The 26,591-nt window shown below is 37.7% G+C and overlaps 2 protein-coding genes across 3 annotated transcripts in view; one reads left to right on the top strand and one right to left on the bottom strand.

Moving 5' to 3' along the window:
* The window catches only part of LOC148424063 (diacylglycerol kinase eta-like), a 65,207-nt gene extending 51,846 nt beyond the window's left edge, over positions 1-13,361 (bottom strand). For both annotated transcript variants that reach the window (XM_088415639.1, XM_088415641.1), the window contains exons 1-2: positions 13,224-13,361; positions 12,574-12,732 (exon numbers count right to left, since the gene is read on the bottom strand). In XM_088415639.1, the coding sequence (XP_088271765.1) occupies positions 12,574-12,732; positions 13,224-13,271 (207 nt within the window). In that variant the 5' untranslated portion in view covers positions 13,272-13,361. The remainder of the gene's footprint in view (positions 1-12,573; positions 12,733-13,223) is intronic.
* A 991-nt stretch (positions 13,362-14,352) lies between these two features.
* Positions 14,353-26,591, top strand: part of LOC148424062 (von Willebrand factor A domain-containing protein 8-like) — a 64,331-nt gene continuing 52,092 nt past the window's right edge. Inside the window, exons 1-5 of the mRNA XM_088415633.1 lie at positions 14,353-14,603; positions 14,891-14,968; positions 15,657-15,787; positions 17,037-17,147; positions 25,312-25,479. Of these exons, the coding sequence (XP_088271759.1) occupies positions 14,465-14,603; positions 14,891-14,968; positions 15,657-15,787; positions 17,037-17,147; positions 25,312-25,479 (627 nt within the window). The 5' untranslated portion in view covers positions 14,353-14,464. The remainder of the gene's footprint in view (positions 14,604-14,890; positions 14,969-15,656; positions 15,788-17,036; positions 17,148-25,311; positions 25,480-26,591) is intronic.

Genomic DNA, 26,591 nt, shown 5'->3' with positions numbered 1-26,591 from the left:
GTGCAAATATGTTTTTTCAAGTGCATGTTGCAAAACTCTTGTACTAAATATATTAAAGGGTAGTGTTAAATTCAAGCAATAGAACAAACAATGTGGACAATGACGCTGGTCTTTTGGACATTTCCATAGCAAGCGATTTTGTCAAAACCGCATTTTGAATGCCTTTTTCACTGAATAGTTTCAGCTTAGTGAAGCATGTCTGATGTGGCCACAGCTCAGTCTCGGCTCAATTTGTCTTTAAATGTCTTTGGTAAAAAAAATTGTGAAAATGGTGCAACATGAAATTGCTAAAATATTGCTTTCATTGAAAAGTAACAGCAACCATGGCAAAAACCAATGAGAAACCAGCAGTTTATGAACCCTAGGAAGAGTACCTAGCTGTACCTGCCACGGCAAGTGGGGAAAAAAAAAAAAAAAAACATTGGTAGAGAATGCAGTCTTTTACAAATTGAGGTCTACAGTTTATCCTCAGGATACAAAAAAGTTTTTTTTTTTAGAGAAACAATAAAAACTATCATCTTCTTGCTAACTAAAGTCAAGTCTTCAGTCAAAACAGATTATCACATCCTCACAACAGCACAGCAAGCATTTATTAGTGGGCTTCCATGTTGGAAGGGGTCGACGGTTGTTAAGCTGAAAACAGACGGGAACGCGGGAAACTTCCATGATGGCAAGGATACGGGGTCCTGTCCTCGACAATCAAATTGTCTCTGACACTCTCAACCTTGTTATGTGATGCCAGAAACATGCACTGCAAACACATGGCTGCACGTGGAAACGATAAAACATGCACACTGACTCAGGCGCACATACACACATAGAGGCTATTTATAGCGCAGGAAGGCTGTTCTTGGAGGGGGGAATTACAAACAGAGACACAGGCCTGAAGCTGACATCCTGCCCACCAGCTGTGTCAACTTAAACACAGAAACACTGCACTGGACTACAAGCAGACACACAAGTAAGCATGGTCAGAGTGAGCCTTCAAAAACAGTGCAATTGCTACCGTTAAATTCACAAAGATTGTGATTGTGAATGTTGTAATTATCTGAAACTGTAGTTTTGCATTTTTTCCATAAATAACATAAAGGACACGTTTGCTGCATCTAACATAAGTTAGAATTCTAAAAGCCTCGTTCACACAATTCTGCAAAATTGCTTGAGCTTACTGTAACATGGCTGATTGGATGACGTCAGCACTTGCATCTGGTCATGGTGTAAAGTTTATACAGAATTGTTGAACAGTGACAATTGCGTGTAATGCAATAGATCCAGAAAAGTGACTTTTGGGTGTCAGTACAGTAATTATTATCCAACATAAGAGCAAAAACAGTCTTTTGACCAATGTTTTTTCTTACATTAAGATCACACACAACAAAAAAAGAAACTGGATTTTGGAACGATATCTGACATATAGAGTCTGAATACTGTCTTATAAGAAAATGATTAAAAAAAAAAAAAGAGTAAAATGTTAAATTAGTCACTACTCACCATTGTAAACGAAAGCCGATGTTTATCGTATGATGTAAAATGAAAATTTAAAATTGATTGATTTCCCTTAAAAATTAGCTTTCAATTGCAAATTTGTAAGGATGGGACTAAATTCCACGAGACGAAAAGACTCATAAAATTGGGTCCATGAGAATGAGATGAGAATTATGCAAAATTTGTAATTCAATAATATAACTTGACAAACAGTTGCAGCTATTGAGTCTTTTGGTATTCAAATAAAAATAGAAGCATAAATATCGAAGACCACTTAATTATAAATGAGCAAGTTTTATATATTTTTTTTAATATATATATCTTATAAAATTTAAAATTCATTTTATAAAAATATAAACTGAGATTTTAGACAACTCTTTCACATAGATAATGGTCAATGAAAAGGACAATGACAGAAGACATTTGAGTCAGTTGCTCAAAAGTGATCAGTACGAACAGCAACTGTCAGGCTGTCAACATTGAAGTGAGTAATATGCGGCCATTAAACTCATTCACATCGTCTGCATCATTAGTTCCTTTTTTAGCATCCCGAATTAGTGACTGAACATGATTTCAGAACAACATCGTGTTGACTTGCGACAAGTGGAGCAACAATCTGTTAGCCAAGTTAGTCATTGCCACGATACGCTTCTGGAAACAACTTCAAAATAAAAACATACCAAGGCGTTTGTTCTTTACATTATTTGGTATGGTAATCCTGCAGAGCATTAACAAGCAAGCACATTCTCGTGTGTACCCAATGTCAAAAACTACCACCAAAATATAAATAAATAAAATGGATCTCATGCTGCATATGGATGAAAAATCTTTTGGGTATTTAATGCCGTGAGATTTTCATCATTCAAGATTTTATCCCATCTATACAAACAAGCACTTTCATTGTGAAAGATCAATGGCACAAGAGAGGTCATATGTTGAACTTTTCAACATGATCTCAAAAGCTACATGCAACATGAAAGGAACCAAGGTGCCAGGTATCATACACTTGAATTGACCCTAACCCCAGCACTAATGATTTTTTTCATAGATTACATAACCAAAAAAAAAAAAAGACTGTTCTTCCATCTAACAAAAGCTCCTTGTGAGTTGCATCTATTTGCCCGAGCGCATACAAAACCAGTGATGTTGTCTTGTTTTGGCAGTAAGAAAGCGAAAACAGTGGAACAGTTGTCAGCCAGTGTTATGGTAATTCCTCTGCTCTGTTTTCCATTAGCACTGCTTATGGCCAAATTCCTGGATTAAGGTGAAATACCTCCAAGTGGACTTCCCTATAAGGCCTTCGTTGCCGCTCGCTTGCGACTGCAATCAAAGCAAGACTGAGACGCTCTTGTGGTTTATGAAGTCATTGCCCAATTTGGAGCCTATGAAAAATACTGTAAATCTTGAATCTGTTTCTAAAGAGATGATCCTTGAGACTTCTCTTGAATTCAACTGTCCTATCAGCTCCTTGCATTACAAAACAGAATGAGTAATGGTTGCTGAAAATTTTTCATCGAAAGTTGCAAAAAGTTGCACAAGTGTGAGTGTTTAAAACATTCTTTTCCCGTGTTTTGATTTTCTGTGCAGCTACACAATGGTACCAGTGATGGCAAAAAACAAACAAACAAAAAAATTATATTGAGGGATGCACAAAAATGATCAAATTGATCATTATTGACCTAATAATGATAGAAAAATGTCCCTTTTATTGGATTTATATCAGTGAATTAGCCAAATATTGAAAACCACTTAAAATCCACTTATGTACATTGGTATGGTTAGTGTAATTTTAAGATAGGTCTATAATAAAAGCCACTTAAAACCATATACGTTGCTCGGGTTACTCACACATTAAGAGTTCAGGCATTTGCCAGATGATGGTGAAGGCCATGTGGCACCCCTTGGTAAACAAATAGGCATGGGCCAATATCAGATTGTTCAGAATGTTCAATCACCAGTAGCCCTTACAATTATACAGAAAGCAAGTTTGACTAGTATGAGCATAAATGATGTGGTTTTGATTAAAAACTAAATAAATAAAGAACACTTTTGTTTGCCTTTGTTGAAGTCACATTTTGAAAGCTATTTTGTAAGATCTAAAAAGGGCACGGAGGGCATGCTAAGCGTGATTTCCTGATTTTGATTGGTATAAAGCTTCGTTCAATCATCTCTCAGAAGTGGGTGACATCATCATAGTTCATGGTATTTATCGGTTAACACACGCAAACGTGTCATGTCCTCCAGCATGCTACTTAGGTCGGAAGGGGTTAAGACAAAGACTTCCTCCTTATACTCCGTCAATGCCAAGGTAAGAAAATAAATAAATAAATAAAAACAGCAAGTGCCAACTAATTATTTTCAAAGAGGCGGCTTGTTGGGTCATCTTCACAAGAGGCCAATCATAATCTGCATCGTATAACACCCACTTTCATATATTAGGCAAAAAAGAAATGCAACCAGCCAAAGTCTGTTCTCACGAAAAACAATACGTGTTTTAAAAATTGATACCTAGGCAAAATTTCAGGAGATCACGCACCACATAAAGGGTCCTATTTAGTTGTATGAGAACAGCAGCCAAGGTACAACAAATCCATTTTGAGTATAAGATTTTTGACTGTAATTAGAGGGTAAAAAAACAAAACAAAACATCCTTAGCATATTGACATGGTCATGAATAACTGACACAGAGTCCTACCTACTACTAATGCACGATTGGAAAAGTCCACAAGGGCTTTCAAGTTCAATATTGATACACATACCAGATGAAAAAAAAAAAAAAAAAATGATTGTGCCATAGAAATCCAAAAAATGTGTTCTGAACTATCAGAGTCACACAAATGACTCTAATTGGATGTTATATTTTCCCCTCCTTGTCCCTCCTTGGCCTCCATAGTTCATTTCCTTGTCTCCATCTACTTCCTGTTGCCAAGTAGGCCAGAAGTGATCTTTAAATAGCGCTATTGCTCTCCTTCGTCCGCTGGCCCGCTCACCAGCTAAATTGTGATACTGAGCTCAAGTCCTGTTGCAGAAAAGAAATGAGTAACCTGAGCGCCTCGGAGCTTCCGCCCACACACACCGCCTGGCCAACGTTAGGCCAAAAACTAACACACACACTCCGGTTAGCACACAAACAAGCCAACACAATGCACAAAGGCTAGAGCGGTTCAAATGGATCCAGCAGCTGTGGTTGGTCGATGGAAGGCTAAGTGGAGCAGAGGAGCTTGTGTTCTTTTTGACAAGACGCAGACAGTCAGTTTAACGAGGGAGTCACATGCACTGGACTTGACCATCTATGAACTTCAGCTTGGCCTAGCCACAGTCAACAACAGACTCCATTACGCTAATGGTCCTCACTGTCTTACCTTAAAGCTCCTGAGCCTTGTGTGCCAAGCCAATTACGTGTCCCTGTGAAGCCTATCTGATTAATGAGTTTGCTTTAAGAAAAAAAACCTCCTATCCTAATCTATCCATTCATCTCTTAGTCGAGAAAAACAGACCAAAGGCTCTTAACTGACTCTGAATCCCAAGTGTTGATATGATCTTTATATTGGGTGACCAGATTTTCAAAAATAAAAACTGAGAGACAAAAAGTTTGCTGAAAATTGAATATGCAATTAATGCTCAATAGGAGGTCTTCATAAGAAATTTTACTGTAAGTCAATCTGGTGACCGAATATATGCCCTCCCCAGAAACATATATGGTTTTCTCTGAAAAGATCTCTTACTTGTGATACTATTGGTAAATGTTATAAAATAGTAACACAAATTATTCTATTATTCCCACCAATACTACCTTTCCACTGGCTGAATGACAAAACCGAGATTATGCATGTTTGTTGCTTTTCTGTGGCAACAATAGATGAACCTTTTAGACACAGAAGCGCTCACCACCCCCTCCAAAAAGACAAACCATTTTAAAGAAAAATCCATATTATTCCAATACAGTATAACTTTTTTTTTTAAATCAAGAAAATTAATGGCAATTTTCTTTTCAGCATTTTATTTTTGTGATCCTAACAGAGCTCCAAGAGATAAGAAAAGAGTGCTACTATTATGGCTGTCATTGCAGAATAGTTTGCTTGAAATAGGGCAAGTAAATAGGGCAAGTATCGACCCGGTATCGAAACTTGATATTGGGACTCAAACATCTGTACGAGATTACTTTTTTTTTTTTTTTTTTGATACACTTGTCTTGGTTTGTGGACTTCAGAGGCCTTGATAATTTAATACAAAAAATTTGAAAGACTATCACCATACACTAGCTCACATCTAAAGATCTAAAGACAACTAGATTATTCCCCCTTGTAATGGGTATTTGTTTCCCATCATACTCTTGGTAGAAACCTATAAAATGGAGAAGTAGAAATTTCTGGCTACAGCTAATCTACTGTACAGCAAAAAAAAAAAAAAAACAAACATAAAAAAAGAAAAACCAAGAATGCAGCAGAATGTATATACAAAGAATGTATATATATATATATATATATATATATATATATATATATATATATATATATATATATATATATATATATATATATATATATATATATATATATATATATATATATATATATATATATATATATATATATATATATATATATATATATATATATATATATATATATATATATATATATATATATAAATGCACATATCCAAGCTACAGTTGAGTAGAGTTATGATACATCGAAATAAAATCCTGTCCACTTTTCTGGGAGTACTGCATACAAGATTGCAACTGTGGCAAAAAAGACATTTTACTCATCTGCTCTATTGACTGTGTCGAGAAGATGACTGTCTCTGTCATCATTCCATGCTGTTAGAGTTCATTATGCCCCCTTAATGGACTCATTTGGATGGTGAGAATGCTGTGTTTGTGTTGGCAGAAAAATCAAGTCTTTTAGAGATCTCCTACTAAATATCTTAGTACGCTCCCTTTTCTCAGGCATATGCTATGGCTCTCTATGTGCACTGTCCACCCCGATGTAAGTAAATTGTAATTGTGTACCATTGTACTCCCACGACATGCTAAAATGTCGCAATGGTGATGAGAAAATTACAGCAGTGTCGCTGTGAGTCGGTAATTCCTCTGTCTCCAAAGTCCTTTGTGCAACATTATATGTGTGCGTATGTCAAGAAATTACTTGGGTTTATTGGTGTTGCCAAGGAAAGCAATTTACTCCCAATTACCTCAGATTCTCACCAGCTTTGGAGGAAATCAGTGCTTGCGTGATTGCATCCTACCACTACTCTGTAGAGAATGAGAAACCTCCATACTACATCATGAAGTATGAGGACTGGGGATGTCTTATCTTTCCTCAGATTCAGTCAGCTACAATGCATCTGCAGATAAACAACTTATAGAGGCAATACAGTACTCCTTCACCTAATACTGTGTTGCCAAATTCCCACCAAGCCATTTGGTATGGTCAAATGTTTTGTATTCCTAAGTCAACAGGTGAGAAATTCAACAAACATATACTGTACTACTTCCGGGTATCGTTCCACTGTGAAAACAAATGTATGTAGTAGATTACAAATACTTTTATATTAATTAGGCAAAAGCAGAAGCAGGAGAAGTCACCCGTGTTGGATGGATGAATTTGTTGTATAGTGGTCTACTGGTGGAAAAGGTAAGCTTGTTGTGAGTTTCTGGTCTCTGTTTCAAGCTACTGAGATAACATTTGAAGGAACAAATAACCTCATTCTTTAAATGATTGATACTGTCAGGATGTGTAGTAAGTAGAGGTAACAAAAAATGGTTTACATCAGAAAATTGTTTTTTGATTTAAAAGCTATGAGTGCATCAAATAGAAGCAAATCATCAATCCATCCATCCATCATCTGTAGCCTATTATCCTTGGATCGATATACCTTCCAAGGAAATTGCACAATTTAACTACTGATAAGGGCATTCAAATGTATGTAAAATCAGAACAAAAAGTCATTTCACACTCTGTCAAACTGAGCTGTACCATATCAAATCATAATCCATCTGAGTCGAACCAAAATAAATCGTTTGAATCAAGCCATTTTTTAATTGTTTCACCTAACCAAGCAAACCAATTTCAGTTTTTCTTCTCTATCTTTACACTTCTCTCTCTGTGGAACCCTTGTAAACAGTTTTTTCTTGATGGTCCAAAAACAGTGGTGACAAACAGTAATTTAGACATCAATGGATGTGAGCCGGCTTGAAACAATGATGGACTGAAGATGATTGGGGAATATAATTTTTTACAGACACGCCCAGTACTGTCACAACCTGTCACAGCCTGGCAGTCCAGCCAGTCCTGTCACCTACCTGTCTGACCACATTCATTCTGTCACCAACCTGTGGGACCTCATTCCTCACCTGTCTGATCACATAACTGTCAACTACATGTCGGACTTCATTCCCCACCTGTCTGACCACGTTCCTGTCACCTACCTGTCTGACCACATTCCAATCACCTACCTGTCTGACCACATTCCAATCACCTACCTGTCGGACCACATTCCTATCATCCACCTGTCTGACCACACGCCTAGCATACAGCTGACCACATACCTGTCACCTACCTGTCTAACCATATCCCTTGACCCATCAAGGCATGCAGTGAGACAGTCAGGCTCTGGTTCTGTCTGGTCAGGTTCTGCCACAAGGCCTACAGGTCACAAAGCCTGAATTCTGTCACAAAGTCTATTTTGTTACAAAGACTGCCTGCAGTCAAATGATCCCTTACCAGCTCAGCATACAGCTGGCCGCTTCATGTTAACTTTAAAGCTTGGCACTTCCTGTGAAGTTCTTGTCAGATCGTCGTGAACTTATTGGGAAGCTGCCTTGTGTTACTCCTGCTCTTCCTGTCTAAACGCCGACCCTGCCTGCCCTTGGATATTCGAACACCTGCTATCTTGATCTGTCTGAAGCCAGCTATTGTTACTCTCCAAACCTGCAATAACTGATCTTAACTACCAGCCTCAGGCCTGCTCTTTCGTCCTCTCCCACCCTGTGACAACGACAGTGAAAGTCAAAGATCGAGTAAATATATTATATTTTTAAAATGTGCAACGCACAACTAGATTTTTTGCTGGCATTTACTATATCTATGAGGAGATGTTGGTAGAAGGAGTCATATAGGTCTAATGGACTGAATCTATCGCCTTGGTTAAGAAAACTTGCTGGAAACTAACTGCGCATTTCTGTTTGTTGAGAAGAAAACACACACAGGCTTGGTGGGAAACGTGCAAACAATACAAAGATACTGTAAAGTGGAAAACAATCAGGGAAAAGAACGTTCATAACATTGTTTTCCTTCTAACATATGCTACAATTATGGACTGCTCTCAAAATTTGAAACAGAGAAGACATATCAAGATAATTACTTGAGGAGCCCCGCTGTGGCATGTGTTTCTATTCACCCGAACCAGATGTCTTAATGACGCCATCACCAGCTACCAAGGACATGGTTGTCTGCGGCAACCAAAGAACCGGAAGATGGATGTACAGTGAAGAGCGACATGGGAAAAGTGGGCGCATGCATGTACAACAACGCACACTTACACACACGTGTGCATACTGTCCAGAGCTAAGCAAACAATCCAATGGAACAACACTCTTGAGCGTACAGACACATGATCCATTAGCAACCCTCAGCATACACATGCACACCTCAAGCAACCCCACTGACCCACACAATAGCAACGTTGTGTTAGCACAATGTGCTAAGCAGCAGAAGTGTTTCATACCATGTCCATAACACAGAAGAACAGATTAATTTATTTTTCGGATCATGTCAGACTGTCCAACACAAGTCATTACAGTAAATTTCAGACTATAAGTCACAACTTTTTTCTCATGATTTGAGCCCTGCGGCTTAGCCCAGGTTTAAACCCCAGGGCTTTATATTCAATTCAATTTTTTTGTGGAATCCAATATTTTATGAGGTTGTTCATATTTCCAAATAAATGTGACCTGTATGTGACCTCTATTAGAACACTAAAAAGCCCCAAACTGTCCCGCATAGGCATTGAGAACATTGTGATGTCACAGAAAATGGCTGCGCTTGGCGTGTTTACAGAAGTACCTGGCTATTTTGAAATGTTTGTCCCAGCAACAATATATTGAATCTTCTAAATTTGAGAAGTATATTTAAGGGGAAGAGTGAGTTATTTTACTTTTTAGTCATGGCAGGGTCAAGAACGTCATGCTCACGGGCAAGCGGTTCACTCTTCTAGCAAGCAAGCAAGAGTGAGGGAGAGAGAAAGAGACAGAGAGACAAAATACACTTCGCTCTCCCTTCATTAAATTTATTTCCCCTCTTTCGATATTACGGTTTTGTTTTTTCCAAAAAGCTTGTGTCTTTTGGAATTCAGAATTTTTTTACTCTTGTTTGTAACGTGCGAGTCAGATGAATACAAACTGGTGTTCGGACTGAAGTTACGTCAAAACACACGTATTGGATTTAGAACCACATACCCATGTGGCTAGGGTCGCGATTGAAAAAATCGTATCTGAGTCATTCACACTGCCATCAAAAGATACAGGTTGGATAAGAGCAAAAGAATCGGAATTGGGTCACTTCAGGCTGCAGTGTGCATCGAAAAAGCCTGATTTTTTTTTGGCAGGATTTTTTTTAATGGCCACCAGGAGGCAATCCATTGTAAAGAAAAAGAAAACATCTATCTATCTATCTATCTATCTATCTATCTATCTATCTATCTATCTATCTATCTATCTATCTATCTATCTATCCATCCATCCATCCATCCATCCATCCATCCATCCATCCATCCATCCATCCATCCATCCTACCTGTGTATTCCTGCCACATGAGTGCCATCTGAAAAAGTATTCCCAGTTGTTGTGGACATAGTAACACAGTCAAAGCATGCTTTAAATGAAAAATGTCACATGCTTTTTTTTTTTTTTTTTTAAAAGAATGTTTATTGCGTGCTCGAATAAAACTGACAAGATATGAATCAATGGTTGTCCTCAAAAATAATTTAAAAAAAATCCAATACTAAAAATTTTAAAAAATATGTACAAGTTGAAAGGGCTGCACGATTATGGCCACAATAATAATAACAATTATTTTGGTCAATATTGCGATTATGACTATTACTCAATATTGCGATCATGACTATTAATCACGATTATTCATCATGTTTAATAACAGGGTTAACCACAGTTAAATTAATATTAGCGTTATTAAAGAAAAAAAAAAAAGAGAGTAATCTTTAATGAAATGGCCAAAACAGTATTTTCGGCCCAAGTAGAGCAGATTTTGACATTATTTGGCAAACTTCATTCTACAATAAAATTTCTGCTTGGATATGGTTCAGAACCAAAAATTACGTAGAATACATCAAGAAATTCAGCTGCAATATGTAAAAAAAACTAACATCACACAAGTTCATAAAATGTTTAAATTGAAACAGATGATTTTTATTTCAATTACAACATATTTATTTATTTATTTATTTATTTATTTATTTCCTTTTAAGTGAAGAGAAACCAGCATTTTTCAACCAGATGTGTGCTCAAATTTAAAGGCTGTACTTGATCTGTTGTAAAACTATTTATTATAATAAATAACTTGTAGATACCAAATCATAATCCTTTCCAACCGGCCCCAATGCCAAATATGACATCCATAATATTTTTTAGGGTTAGAAAAAAGGAAACCTTGGAATTTGTGCTCCTTCAGATGTTGAATAATGTAAATGGATTGAAGTGGATCAGTCAATAATTAAGTGGATCCATTGACATGGGAGTGCAACGCTCCATTGCAGCGTTGAGAATAAGTGGGCCAGGAAGCTTAGGTGACAGTGTGGAAGCATTAGCAATATATCTGTCTGCTAACACCTGTGTGTAACAACAGATGCAGAATACACACACACACACACACACACACATACATATATATATATATATATATATATATATATATATATATATATATATATATATATATATATATATATATATATATATATATATATATATATATATATATACATACATATATATATATATATATATATATATATATATACACACACACACACACACACACACACACACACACACATATGGAATGATTAGGAATGATTACACAAAGCAATTATTTATGTGCATTAAAGCGAATACGTCAACATACATTAACCAGCCACAATAATTATACTTAAATAAATCTGATACAAAAGCACGTTTTTCCAAGTAGAATCAATACACAATTTAATTTAAACTTTAAAATAAAATTTGATCATACAGTAAATACTTTCAGTGCACCTTATATTGTGACTAGTGAAATGATCATGATTTTTAAAAACTGTTTTGTTAATATATTGATATTACTGTTGTCATAGTGCTTACTCAAGATATCCTTTAATACACAAGCAGCCATTTTGATGCACTCCCACTGAAAAATAACAGATGAGGAACATAACATTTTCATATATAAAATTAAATGCATTTTAAGTATACAGTGATGAACAACCATTCACGCACCCAATCACACCAAAGGACAATCTCAAGCACCCAATACACCTGCCATGCATGAGTGCCCTGCAATTGGCTGGCAACCAGGTCAGGGTGCCCCCCTGCCTAAAACGTTTTATATTAATGTTACAATAGCACCATAATAGTCCATTTAAAATTGCATTTTGCAAAATCACATAAAGCCACAGCAGAAGGATGAAAGAGCTAATACATGCGACTCTGGAGCCATGAGTTGCAGACCCGTTTGACATCCAAGCCTTCAACGTTGCCTTGACGTTCAAAGTAATCATAGTTGAATATTTATTTAAATTTCATTGACTGTAATTACATATTAAATAATTTATAGTTTAGTTGACACTACAGGACTTGAAAAGGAAAAGAAATCAAAGTATAGCGGTGTGCTGATGCATATTCTAGAGACATCTAAAACAAAAGCTATATCCAATAATTGTGCCGTTAAATTTGTGCCTTTTGTGCGAAATCCCTCTGAATTGTACTGGAGATTTTGTAAACTATTTTGCCCTCCCTCTGATGTAGACAAATTTGTATTTTTTGTCCTGGATCTTATTAGCGTGTTTCACACTATGCATGCTCTAATTTACCTTGCTCCGGATCTGTCCTGAAGTGGACACTTTCCGAATGAGTTTCTGGGGACCCTCTTGCTCCACCTCGCTGTCAGACGATTCGTCCGCAGCGGTGGATACCGAGACAGTCCCTACCACATGAGGATGGATCCTCGTGGCAGACCCTTTATCCGGCTCCTGTGTAGGGTGAGAAGAGGAGGTTAGGACCAAATTGGCTTTGGCTCGGTCAGCCGCTCCCTTCCGGATTCGGGGGAGTCTCGATCTCTTCTCTGTCATCGCTGAGGACACTGGTGCGGGGAAGACCGGTTGAGGAAAGACCGTTTTGAACACGTATCTGAGTAGTCATGCACACTCCACGCTGCTAGCAGCATCAGCTTTCTCATTCAGAGAAGCTGGTTGATTTTTTTATTGCTTTCTTTCTTTTTCTTTTTTTTTTTTCCCCCAGTGGAGCTATAAAATGCTCCCGTTCGATTAAAAGTAGTCACAACTGGTTCGACTGGATCTCCGTATTAAGTACAAACTGTACACTAAGGTGAAGACCAAACAGAAAAGTCTGTTAAAGTATGACATAATCACAGCCGATTGCTTAACTTGGGCAATTGTTGTGGCAGTGAATGAATAAAGTCACTGTTTCCAAATAAATACAACATCTCGCGTGTGGGACTAACCAGCTCCTCCCAAACAGGGCTGCGCGTGAAATGGCAGACATCCTCCATATCCGCGTCTCTCTGTCGGTCCTCTGTGGCGAGACGACACGCCAAGTTCGGCTGCGAAGAGGACGACTTCACGCTGCTCGCGCGGCGCTCATACGCTCACCGAATGGACCGGATCACAACCTTCCTTCCTCCTGCCTCCCACCCGCCAACACCGCCGCTCTCCTCTCTCCTCCTCCTCCAAGGAATCTCCTCAGGGACCACGTGATCCGTGTCCACCGTGCACGTTTGGGGTTCACGCGCGTGTTGAATGACGTCATACGTCTTGACGTTCTGGTTTCCAAATCTGTGAACAGAACATGGCTTGCAAAATTCTCCTTGGGGAAAATTCTACTGAAAGGCAGCGTTTTAATATAAAAATTGGCCTAGAACAGAGTTATGCTTCCCCCTTTTTTTCTGCTAGGGAAATTACAGATTCACAAATTAAAAAGCTTACTGCAAGGTATTTCTGAATGAAGTTAAGCGTTACTATTAAAGTCTCCGAAGTTTATGAGCGAAGGGAAAGGGGGCGGGTTACATTAAGTCTAAGTCATTTGTTTCATGTCTGTGAATGTATATTAATTAATTCATATTTACTTTTGTTTTTGTTTTTGTTTATGATGGTTTAATTGAACTTAAATATCTGATTGTATTTATATGTTGTTTCTTTCCTTTTGTTTTTTTTTGTATTGAAAAATACGTTTTTGTGTTGTCAACTTGAAAGCTGTGTAAATAAAAATATGTGTACGAATGTATTTGTAAATATAATTTGGTTAAAAATTTATTAAGTATTACGAAGACTATTAAAAAACAATTATCTTTTTTTTAACCAAAGACTATACACCATAGGGTTGGAACTGTACAAACGGCAATTGGTTTATTAATCAAGAATACATTTGTTTCCCTTCTCCCTTCTGTTACTCTTATTTACATATGTTTGCACGTATTGTTGATATGTGGTCCCAAAAATTTAAGATTGCCTCACGACTGTGCAAATACTAAAGCAAAGCATACAAAAGTTATATCATCTTGTTCCCACACGAGACATTTAACTAGAGGACCGATTTGTCCCTCATGGAAAACATACCGGCTGGCAAAAAATGAGGTGACACATAACAAGTCAGTGTAGGGCAAACAGCAGCTGACCACGTTTATTTGTTTTGTGAATTTCAATTTTGTTTGTGTCATGCGGATAACAACATCGGTTTAATTAAAATATGCACCCGCATATGTTGTGTAGCGGCACGGCTGCGGCTGTTGCTGCCAGGAGGATGCGGACTATTTTGGGTGCTGTGTTGGGGAAAGACGGCTGGATGTGGAGAAGCCATGAGATCAAACTTCTTAACACGTCCTCAGGTGAAGTCTTTTTAGTGAACAATTAAAACCAAAACACGTGCAAATATTTTATGATGTTGACAGTGAACCTACGACGGTTAAAGCATTCATTGTCTAACGTTAGCAAGATGATCAGTTGGCTATGATTTTCAACCGTTTTTTGAAACCCGTCAGATGTTTTTGACTTGAATTTCCTGGCCAACGAGGCCGCGTTATCGAAATTAAACTTTTAAATGTCAGACATATTTGTGTTTCAGTAATTGTGTGTGTGAAAGTGCTACCAGTTGTGTTAACACTTGTGTCTGCAGGTGACACCGTGAAGATAGGGGATATTTCCTACAGGCTTAAAACGCCACGCAACCCCGAACTAGTTCCTGTCAAACACAGTATGTAAACGTTTGCAAGTTCAGTCACGATGATGCTCACGAGATACATAAGGGTTCATTACAGAATTGGCAAAATTGGTAAAATACCAAATAAGTCTGGAGTATGCCCCAAAATACATATTTTTCTTGTCCCACCCCAACTATTCACCAAATTGAATCATAATTGAATCATAAGAAAGAATACTAATTAGTAGTCGAATGTGTGTCCCACAACATGCACGCAACCCTATTACCTACCATATTCTTCTTAGTATGATAGAAGAAGAAGAAAGTATTAAATAAACAGATGAACTGGACATGTGTATGTCCAGATATGTATATATACTTACATATACATTTTTAATATAAAATAGCCTATTTTTTCTTTCATATTTACATGAGTAAATGTGTCCTCTTGGTCAGCAGTAACATCAATCTAAACCGTTTCGACCTCTGAGAAAAATCTAACATTAGCTCAGATTAGCAACCCTGTTAATTTTTTATTTATTAAATCATGTAATGAAATTCTACCATTGAGCCGTGAGTTGAATTCAAACTTATACTAGTTGAATACCTATTATTGATGATCAGAAAAGTAAAGGTTTGCTTTTAAAGAATTTTGAAACCAAAGTGTTGTCCAATTCTGCAATGACCCATCAATGTTTCACTTATTATCATAATGTGTTACTTTGCTTCACTTTGACGTCAGTTGCAGACACCCTGCCTCAGGCTGTGGCACAGCACCTGCGATGGATTATGCAGAAAGACCTTTTGGGCCAGGATGTGTTTCTCATCGGACCCCCAGGCCCCTTGAGGAGAACCATAGCGATGCAATACCTTGTTAGTATGCCCATACGGAACAAATACTGTGGAGCTTTTGAAGTTCAACACTGTTGAGCTTGAATCGGTCAATTTTGAATTGTGTGCTCTACGATTGACTGACAACCAGTTCAGATTGTACCCTTCGTCTGCTAATTTCATTGTAATACAAGCCATCCGTCCGTCCATCCATCCATCCATCCATCCATCCATTCATTTCTAAAGCCGCTTATCCTCACAAGGATCGCAGGCTTGCTGGTGCAGAGACAATAAAAACATTAGTTCTATTCTTGTCTCCTGACAATAAAGGCATTCTATTCTACTCTGTTTAATGTAAGACCCGATGTGTCCCCCACTCCTTTTTTTTGTTTTAAATACATTTCAATCAAGGAAGAGCAGCCTGTCCACTGCCTCTGGCTTGAGGCATGTCCTGTTGCATTTGACAATTCCGCTCCAGTCTTTTCCACTGTACGGTATACCGTAGTGCGTTTCAGTTATATTTTGCCAGCCCCCCGTAAAGTGAAAACTTTTTGATACACTTTTTGATACCCCGATACACTTTCAACAGCTGTTAATCCTTTTTTACAGCGTTATGGGGGTTACAGCTTAGTCTAAAACAGAAAAAAATAACTGCATTGTAGTGCCTGAAACTTAAAAAAAAAATCTTATTGCAATTACATTTTAGATGACAGAAATGAAGCCTTTTTTCCTGTAATGACCCCCCCACCTCAAAAAAAAAGGTGCCCATTATACGGCATGGGTGCATCATTGATTGTTCTCTATCATGCCTCTCTCTCTATCATACGTGCACAGTAAGCTGCCTTTTAGCGGCAGTTTGTTGGTTGACTCCTGTTTCCTTCGCAAAGCTTTACATTTTACATACTCAGGTGGATGCCTCTGTTATAGTCACTAAAATAAGTTCCATGTGCTGTTGCCTTTTGATGCAACAGGCTTAAATCAAATGTTGCGTGATGTTACTTGTTCCAGATCTGTTGCCACAAACCCAAACCACTGATGATAAAACTCTTGTGATAGGAACAATTGGTTTGCTTTCTTTGATCGTAGTCATGTTGTGCTAGAGCTTCTGTTTGGCATCTGTGTGAATCTGCAGAATGTCATGAGAGCAAAATGCGCTGCAACAACCGTGAAGGAAATTATGAATATTTTTAAAATATATTGGCCTTAACCAGAGTATCACCCTCAGTCGCAGAGGTAGTGATGTTTCATTGCATATAGTTTTAGAGTCAACATGATTTCTTTTTGTTGATAGGAGTTGACCAAACGGGAAGTAGAGTATGTTGCTCTGTCGAGGGATACCACAGAGACCGACTTGAAACAAAGGAGAGAGATCCGTGCCGGGACCGCCTTCTACGTTGATCAGGTAGGCAGGTTCAGGTTTAGTTACATTCATGAATCAGAGTGTGGAAGTGTGAACGTGTTGCCGCTGAGGTGTCAGTTCGCTGCTGAGATGCTTTGGAACAAGGAACCAAACCCTTGCCAGAGTGTGAGGCAAATGTATTTACCCTATATCGGCATGCTAGTTGAATTAGACATTTACAATAAAATGTCCATCAGCACATCCAATCAGCACATCCAATTGTATGCATTGATTTCTATGAAGATTCTGAGGGTCCTGAACACGTTGATTTTGTTACTGTGAATGAAAAATGGTGAAATTCACCACACATGCGTAAAGTTTATTGCAGTCAGTCACCAAATTGTCAGTTGCGTGGTGGTGTGTCCATCTTAACTTTGTGGCAGATGTTGTTAAATATTATATTATATATATTATATATAATATAATATATATATATATTATATATTAAATATTATAATTAAAAATAAACAAGTGGATCAGAGCTTTATTTTGTGGATCAGAGCTTTATTTTTATCATTATTATCCACACTGAATTATTGAAGAAATGTTTTGTCCATACACCGCAAGAATGCTTTTGTATTTACAGTATGTGAGACAAGTTAAGGTAATGACTGGACTCCACCCTTAGCAGACAAAAAAACAAAAAAATAAGTGAAACTGATTCAGTACACGAAAGATGAAGCGTACACTTGAATCTTGAATGACGCACAAAGAGTCAGCAGGATCACAACATCGAAAATTCGACTTGCTGAGCTATGTTTACCATTTTTGTCAAGACAATAGTTTTTGGAAGCATTTACAAAAAAACAAAAATAGTTAATGATAGGATACTTTTTGTTCAATTTTCCAAGATGGCCGGGCTCAAAAACTGTTTTGTGCTGCTATTTTTATCATACACTGCACAACTGAAAGTGATGCAAAATTCTCGACTGTGCAACCGGACATGGTGAAAAAAAAAAGAAGAAACATTTAGACATAACAGATTTAGCCTGCTATACAATACGTGCCTAGATTTTTTTCTGTTCAGAGGAAAGAGAAGAGGAAATTGCAAATATCCTCTGTTTATCCTCAAACAACATGGCAAAATACACCTGACTTCTTAGAGCACAACTAATATGGATATGATGATCTGAATGCATAAAATAGACTTCAACAACTTGTCATCAAGGGTTTGTCTTTGTATTAAGGGGTTTGATTTGTTTGTTTATTTATTTTTACAAATGCTACGAGACAGACATATGGGACAATGCCCTGCCTGTCAAGCCACTATTTCACTGTGTCATAGTTAAAGCCAAACATTGTGACGAAGTAAGCCAATCCTTCAAAATAAACTGTACGTAGGTACAAATAATGTATGACATGTACGAATGGTACGTTTTTGTAGTTTTTTTTTTTTTTTTTTTTTTTTTTTTTTTTTTAAAGTACCTCCCGGAAGCATAGTTATGACAATGCTTAACCCACTATAATGTTTGTTCTCAGAATAAGCAGGCTCCGTTGTGAACAACACTGCTTCTGAACTAACGTTCACATGGTGTTGTTCTGAAATGAAATTCAAACTGTCAATTCACTGTTAAAATTCAAACTGTTAAAAAAAAAAAAAAATAAGGCGACGACTGACTTTCTTTTCTTTGTTTTATTTTAAGTTCTTTTTTTTTCTTTATTGACATTTTTTATTTCAAGGTTGTTTTGTTTTTGCACTATGTCATGCGGGCGACCAAAACAGCAAGGCGGTCAACCATACATACATGCAACCATACATGCATACATGCATGCAATCACAAAAAGATGAGCTATACATACATACATGCTGCATTCACATGAGATTGAAAAGCAGATCTATACATATTGCACATGCATACATATAATTCATGCATACATATTGTTCGGTTAGCAGTTATCAGCGACTAACGTGAACGTACCGTTCAGTGTTGTTAAAAAAAAAAAAAAACACATAAAAAACCTGTAACCAATATGGCATGTTATGCAACATCACTGCACAAAACTGTAAAGTCAATCCAAATTGTTCTGCATGCTTTTCACAATTTGATATTTGACAGTTCTAACTTCATCTTTTCACTTTCTTTAAATCGATTTGTGTTAAGTGTTTTTGTGCATTTCACAACACCGTTGTTTTATTGATTCAACCACATGTGGTGTGATATACAGTACTAGGCAAAACATCCTTCAAAGAAAACCACATCCAGTGGACTTTCATTAGTTTACTAATGTACTCTTTGCATTATTAACACACAGTCTGTTGTCAATTGTGGCCTTTATTGTTGATACTAAAGTGGCACTCTCATATTTCATCTGATTGAGGAAATAGGACCCACCCATTACCTGCAATCAAAGGCCTCTGATATCCAGTGATATTTTGAAAATCCAGCGAAGGTTGAATCTGGCTGCCTCTGTATGCTGTTTGCACAATGACACGACATCCCAAATTTTCCACACAGTAAGAAGTCCAGCCTCTGCAAACAAGGCGTTTTAGTTTAAAATATTGGTACAAGTAAAACTCATATTTAATAAGAAATTAAATCATCACAGTGCCAAATGTAGTTTTTATACTTATATATTTAACTGTGGAAAATGGAAAAATACATGATCTTGGCCCTTTAAAAAATATGAAATTCACCAAAATTTCACTTATGTTTCAGCTGGACGGCAGCCCTAATTTCGACAGACATTGGGGCAAAAAAGTATTTAGTCACCCACCAATGGTGCAAGTTTTTCTACTTAAAAAGATCAGAGATGCCTGTAATCTTCATCATAGGTACACCTCAACTATGAGAGACAAAATGAGAAATTCCAGAGAACAACGATGTTGATTTTTAATTAATTGGAAAATTCCTATGTAAAATAAGTATTTGGTCACCTACAAACAAGCAAGATATCTGGCTCTAACAGACCTGTAACTTCTTCTTTAAGAGGCTCCTCTGTCTTTCACTCGTTACCTGTATTGATGGCATCTGTTTGAACTCGTTATCAGTAAAAAAGACACCTGTCCACAACCTCAAACAGTCATACTCCAAACTCCACTATGGCCAATACCAAAGAGCTGTCAAAGGACATTAGAAACAAAACAATAGACCTGTACCAGGCTGGGAAGACTGAATCTGCAATAGGTAAGCAGCTTGGTGTGAAGAAATAAACTGTGGGAGCAATTATGAGAAAATTGAACACCTACAAGACCACCGATAACCTCCCTCGATCTGGAGCTTTACGCAAGATCTCACCCTTGTAAACTTGTAAAATTGGTGGCTGACTAAATACCTTTTTGCCCCCACTGGATATATGGATTTGTCAAAAATATACATGGATAGAGGATCTTGAAAGAATAATCACACATTGAATCACAATCGCAATATTGAGGTGAAAACCCTTCACGAGACATTCAGTTCCAACTTGTTGTCTTAAAAGTACTGTATTTATACTGTATTTTCCGGACTAAAAGGCGCACCTGTATATAAGCCGCAGCAGCAAAAATTGAGCCAATCCCCACCCCCAAAAAAACAAAAACAAACAAAAAAAAAACATTTTTTGCCACGGATAAGCCGCACTGGACCATAAGCCGCAGGTATATGGTGGTAATATGAAACTGAAATTTTCTCAATATATTATTCTTTAATTGTCTACCAACTGCAACATCCTCTCTTTAACAGACTGAACACGACTGCATATTTAGTCCCAACATTATATTTATAGAAAATGGATGAATAGATATTACCAACAGAATTCTGCAGTTAAATAGCAGTTGAAACTTGAAATCAATACTTCAATAGCATTCTGTCTCCTGTTTAATTGATCGATTGTTTTAGTGAACATTGCACACACTGCAATTATAATATATACAATCATATATACTGTATACCGTATATCAAGTTTACACGTCAAAAACTTTTATACAAGATCTTATTCAATTTAGACCTTTTTTTAAAATATTTTAAATAATATATTTTAAAACTCTTTTTGAGCACAGCCATTGATTCACATCTTTTCAGTTCTATTTCATAGTTGTTCCATAAACTGACTCCTTGAACACACATTTGCTTGACCGGTGGAAAAAACTAGCAGATATGCTGCACTGGACTATAAGCCGCAGGGCTCAAATCATGATGAAAAAGTCGCGACTTATAGTCTGAAAAATACGGTACTCTCCGACAATTGTTTTTTTACACGTAGAACATAATGTCCTAAGTTAGTCAATTAAGTGTTCTGGATGGGCAGGTGATTGTGTTTCTTACTGTGAGTGGCGCAGCAGCAGAGAGTGAAAGAGGTGAAACACCAAAGACAATAATTACATACCAACATCTTAAAATTTTATGATATATCATTAATATCATAGTGTATTTCATACATTGTGGAGTATATTTGATATGCCACCCACCCGCACGTGCAACTGTACCCTGCTTTTCTGGGTTCTCTGCAAAAGTCGTATTCTGTTAACATTGCTAAGATGCTGCAATTTTAAGGTGTCTGTGGTGAGGCTTGGTCCTACAGCTGTAAAATTGCTTCGTCGACTTTCCCCATTTGCTGTGAGTTGTGTTTAAAGCAACATTGTGTTGACGGGTCTTCATACATGTTTTTCCACATTCCTTTTCTCACTAATGTCTTTACCACATGTTGTTTACAATTAAAATGGATATACGGAGTGTTAATCTTGTGAGCACCTTCACCTTCTTCCCACGTCCGCCTCCAGATGAAGACCAGCTGTCTTTGCTTGTTGCCACGGAAACAAACCATGACACCTTTTGTATTTTCGCATGTGAAGGCACAAAGAAGTTCCACACCAATTATACAATGTGTTGATAAGAATTGAAAAAATAAATCTGAATGTTAGAAAATATTCAATATTTTATCAGATTTTGGTCAGTTTCGTGTTGTGAAGTGTGTGGGCATGGATATGAAAGTGATTGTAGAAGGTGCTCGCATATGTCAACTAGAACACTGGTGCATATTCCTTAGAGATCCGTGCTCATTTGGAGTCCTACATTCACTTGGTATGGGTCAATCCCTGTGCTTACACGCTCACATTCTTTCCTAGCATCATCCGCAACTTGCTAGTTCATTAGTTACAAGGATATAATCATTTGTCTTTTTAGGACTCTTCCAATCACAGCTCACCACTTACCAGCCACTTAGGTTGTGCATCCAACCTGGACTCAATTACAGTCATAAAAAACTTGCCATTCCCACACTAACTCTATTGGAAAGGAAGACACCTTGAAGCGAATGTCTGGCTGTGTGTTTATATAGTAGATTTGGTGAACATTTGGTGAACATGCTGTACTGTACTGTACTGACACAACCTGCAATAAGCCTCTGCTCTGACCCATTCTCAAGTGACTCTGAATGAACGCAAGACCAGTAGTAGTTCTCAAAAAATAACTTCAATCATTGTGGTTTATGTAATATTACAATAACAATTTCCTTTCATGTACACAGCACAATAACAACCGAGGTGACATAAATTTTAAACTGTAAACTTGTATTTGGGATATACAGTGTTCCCTCATTTTTGTGGTTAAAGGGGACCGAAACCACAACCACAAAAAGTGAAATCCGTGAAGTAGGGTTGGAAAGAGTGGATGTTGGTCGCCATAGACCACATGGAATAGAGAATTCCCTGTGGCTGAAGAGATGTGGCCATTATGCCCATACTCCATCCAAGGGCAGTGTGCTGCCCCGGATGATGGTTTTTGCTGGCACACACAACGAAGATCCGCTTTGAGTGCTTGGTTGGTTTGTTCTGTTTACCCGTTAGATTGCTGGCAGTACCCATTGCTGATTGTACACAGACAAAAAGCTGACCGAAGCCCCTCCATAGCTCTGAAGAACGCGTTACAAACTCACACGCTTGACAAACAAAATTGAGGGCCTCTGTTTGACACCAATTTTGGGGCGAAGTCATGGATCAGAACACATCGTAATTGCATTCAGTAGGACTGAGGATAATGAATATTGGACTCCAAAACAGACCAAACACAAATGGATGAACAGAAACGGCAAATTTAGTGAAGAAAAGCACAGGCAGCACGTGAGGTACAATAAATGGCATGAACCAAGACACACTACGATTGAAATACAGTGGGCCCCTGTGTTACGACATTAATCCATTCCGTTGTTGGGGTTGTAATACGAATTTGTCGTATGATGGGCAATCCAAACCTATGTTAAATAGCTAATGCGTTTAGGAAGCCAGGTAAAAAAATTAAAATTGTACATACATATTATAAAATTGATACCAAAATAGTGTAAGTACTACATATATATAATATACATGTATACAATCAGAAAACATCATAAATAAAAAATATAGAAAGGCTTTATTTTAAACCTTTGAGTTCCGCTTGTTATGCCCATTTTCCCTAATAAGAGTTATTTCCAGCATTGTTTCCATATAAATCATCGTCTTCCCTCTTTAACATCACTAGCAATCTTGGGACCCATGGCTAACCCTTTCAACTTTGAATTAAGCAGTAAAGTCCACGATAAATATGGTTTTGTAACCATTCACAGTCGAACAAAGCTTTATCGGTACGCCATTTTGAAACAAGTGAGACCGACCAATAGCAGACCACCATCTCCGTGAGGAGACGCCGACCAATAGCAGACCAGCATTGTAGTCACGCACTGTGGAAGCAGTTAGACTGCAACAGTAAATGAGTGCAAGTACCTAAAAACGCCAGCAGATGAAGGCAAAACAACACAAATACAGCCAATCCCTTAGGGCAGGGGTGGCCAAGTTCGGTCCTCAAGAGCCACAATCCAGACTGTTTTCAATGTATCTCTTCAACCAACACACCTGAGTCAAATCAGCGTCGTTATCAGGATTGTGCAAAGCATGCTGATGAGCTAATCATTTGAATCAGGTGTGTTAGTTGAAGAGACACAATGAAAACAGGCTGGATTGTGGCTCTTGAGGACCGAACTTGGCCACCCCTGCCCTAGGGTCATGACAGTTGTTTGTCGCAATTCCGGGAAAATGTCATAAAGAGGGGATGAAAAAACTCAGTATTCCAGGTCGCAACATGAAAATAATGTAAATCAGGACAGAGTCAGCAGGAGGACCTTGTCAGATTAATAATTAAAGTACCAACAAAACTCTGATCTAGCAAGACCCAGAAAACAAACAAAGTTGCAAAGCAAATACACCAACTGGAAACTCTACAATAAGAGGTAACAGGAACACTGGATTACACAATGAGAGTGGCGTAGAATAATCCGGCGTCATCTTCCTGGTCCAGCTGCACGAAGCAGTCAGATGATGGCCGATGGAATACAGGTGTGCAGCTGGTCACTCCTCCCCCACGCATCGAATTGTCCTTTGCCTTGAAAAAAGGAATGGAAACATTGCCTGGACATTTCAAGGAAATCATCATACTCTTAGATCATTTTTATGTGACTCAGAAGGCGAACGGGTTTGTTCCCGACAAAAGGGAAATGGAAAAAAGGAAAGCTTCAGAGATGCATCATAACAAAAGAGCAGTTGTAAAGAAGCTAATGTTGAGCCTATGCTGGTCTGTCAGGTGTCCCTAGGACCTCTCTCATTGCAGTATACGCCAAAGGCGGTATTTTGGCCACCCCGAAACCATTATCAAAAGGAGAAGCAATTTCAATGGGTTGAATTGGTTTGAGCAATGATCCGTGACTATGCTGGGTTACTTTATGGCCAAAAATATCTGTCCCAGCAATGCTACATGAGTTTCAAAGCCGGCCCCCTGTCCTGTGTCATTTCGGATTACCAAATAATTATCTCATTACAGTGCTGAAAATGGACTTGTAGTTAAATTTAGAACATCCTGGCCTCGGTATAGTCGTTTTTATGGTTCCGCTTCCCACACAACGCGCCCAATGTGCATTACACGCACACCTAATTACATGCGCGCTGGCTCTGCGGTGTCCCCAGACTGCTCAAGTTTCCTGCCTGCTGACGTCAAGAGAAGCTATTTGGGGTTTTTTTTAGCTGAAGATGTGCCCACAAACAATGTAAACAAAGAGTTACCCTGCGTCCTACATTTGGTTGCAAAAAAAAAAAAAATAGGCCTTGTAAAAATAAAACCCTGGTTTTGCAAGACAATTACACATTAGAGGGATTCATTGTAATTTGATGTTTGTGTACATTCCTAGTAAGCAGAAAATGACATTTTCATTCATTTCTTCTTAGTGCGCCGTCAGGGCAGCCACTCAAGGGCGAGTTCTGCTTCTAGAGGGTCTGGAGAAGGCAGAGAGGAACGTGTTGCCCGTCCTCAATAACCTTCTGGAGAACAGAGAGATGCAACTGGAGGACGGTCGTTTCCTCATGGCAGCCGAGCGCTATGATAAGCTGCTGCAGGTACAAACACCATCACCAAGTACACTTTAAATACTGCCCATGTTTTTTATGTTTGTTTATTTTTTTATACATTATAGTTATTGTTATACATTAAATTAAAAATTACTCAAAATCAAAAAATTTCTCAAAAGAGATTTTATTTAAATATGTTTTTATTTATTTATTAACTGAATGATTGGATAACTGAATGAAAATGTTAATTGCTTTCTCATAAAGCTTTTTTTTACTGTATGTACGTTAGGCTGCCAACATTAGCTTATCTTTTTTGGAATGTTTTAATGGTAAAAAGGAATATCAATATGACCTTATTTACAATTTTATTTTTCTGCCGATGTTAGTTTCTGAATGTTCAAAGGCTATTTTAATCATCTACAGCAGTGGTTCTCTAATGGGGGTACGGCTGTGGTTCATGGTTTAATAAAAAGATAATGATGATTGCTCATAAGAAAATCATTATGATGTTTCTTTCATGCCAAAAATATGTTATCATGCCAGCAGTCGATGTCCACCGGGCATGGGGCATGGGACATGACATATTTAGACTTTGTCATGTTTGTTAGGTGGAAAATGCGGACAATATGGTCCAAAACAGGACACTTTATGTTGATCATTTTTTGTGGACCAATACAAATGAAGTTTGAAGGATTCTAAAGTTTAATGAATCAAATACTGATGGCATTTTTTTTTTTTTTTGCACTGTTTAAGGCAGGGGTCACCAGGTAGCCCCCAAAGATCACATGAGAATTACATTTACATTATACTACACTTGGTTTACATATTTACTACAGCTCTCCCTTAAATATTGTGAAAAAACACGAACATCATCGGTGTCTTCACATAAACTGGTAGCTCTTCGATTTACTCTATCAAAGAAGTAGCTCTCAGTTTCAAAAAGGTTGCCGACCCCTGGTTTAAGGTGTACTTTGATGAAAACATATTTCACAGGTGGTACATCACTGAAAAAAGTTTGAGAACCACTGATCTATAGCACAGGTGTCAAACTCAAATGTTAAGGACCAAATGCGGCTCAGAAAAGCAAATCAAGCAGGTCAGCTATATGATAGTAAAATCAGTACCAAAATGTCAAGTCATTTGTAATAAATGATAACAGT

This window comes from Hippichthys cyanospilos, chromosome 5 (genome assembly GCF_059441005.1).
Source record: "Hippichthys cyanospilos isolate Australia breed blue-spotted pipefish chromosome 5, RoL_Hcya_1.0, whole genome shotgun sequence".
NCBI classification, from domain to species: Eukaryota; Metazoa; Chordata; class Actinopteri; order Syngnathiformes; family Syngnathidae; genus Hippichthys; species Hippichthys cyanospilos.
This window is presented reverse-complemented; position numbering and strand designations above follow the sequence as displayed.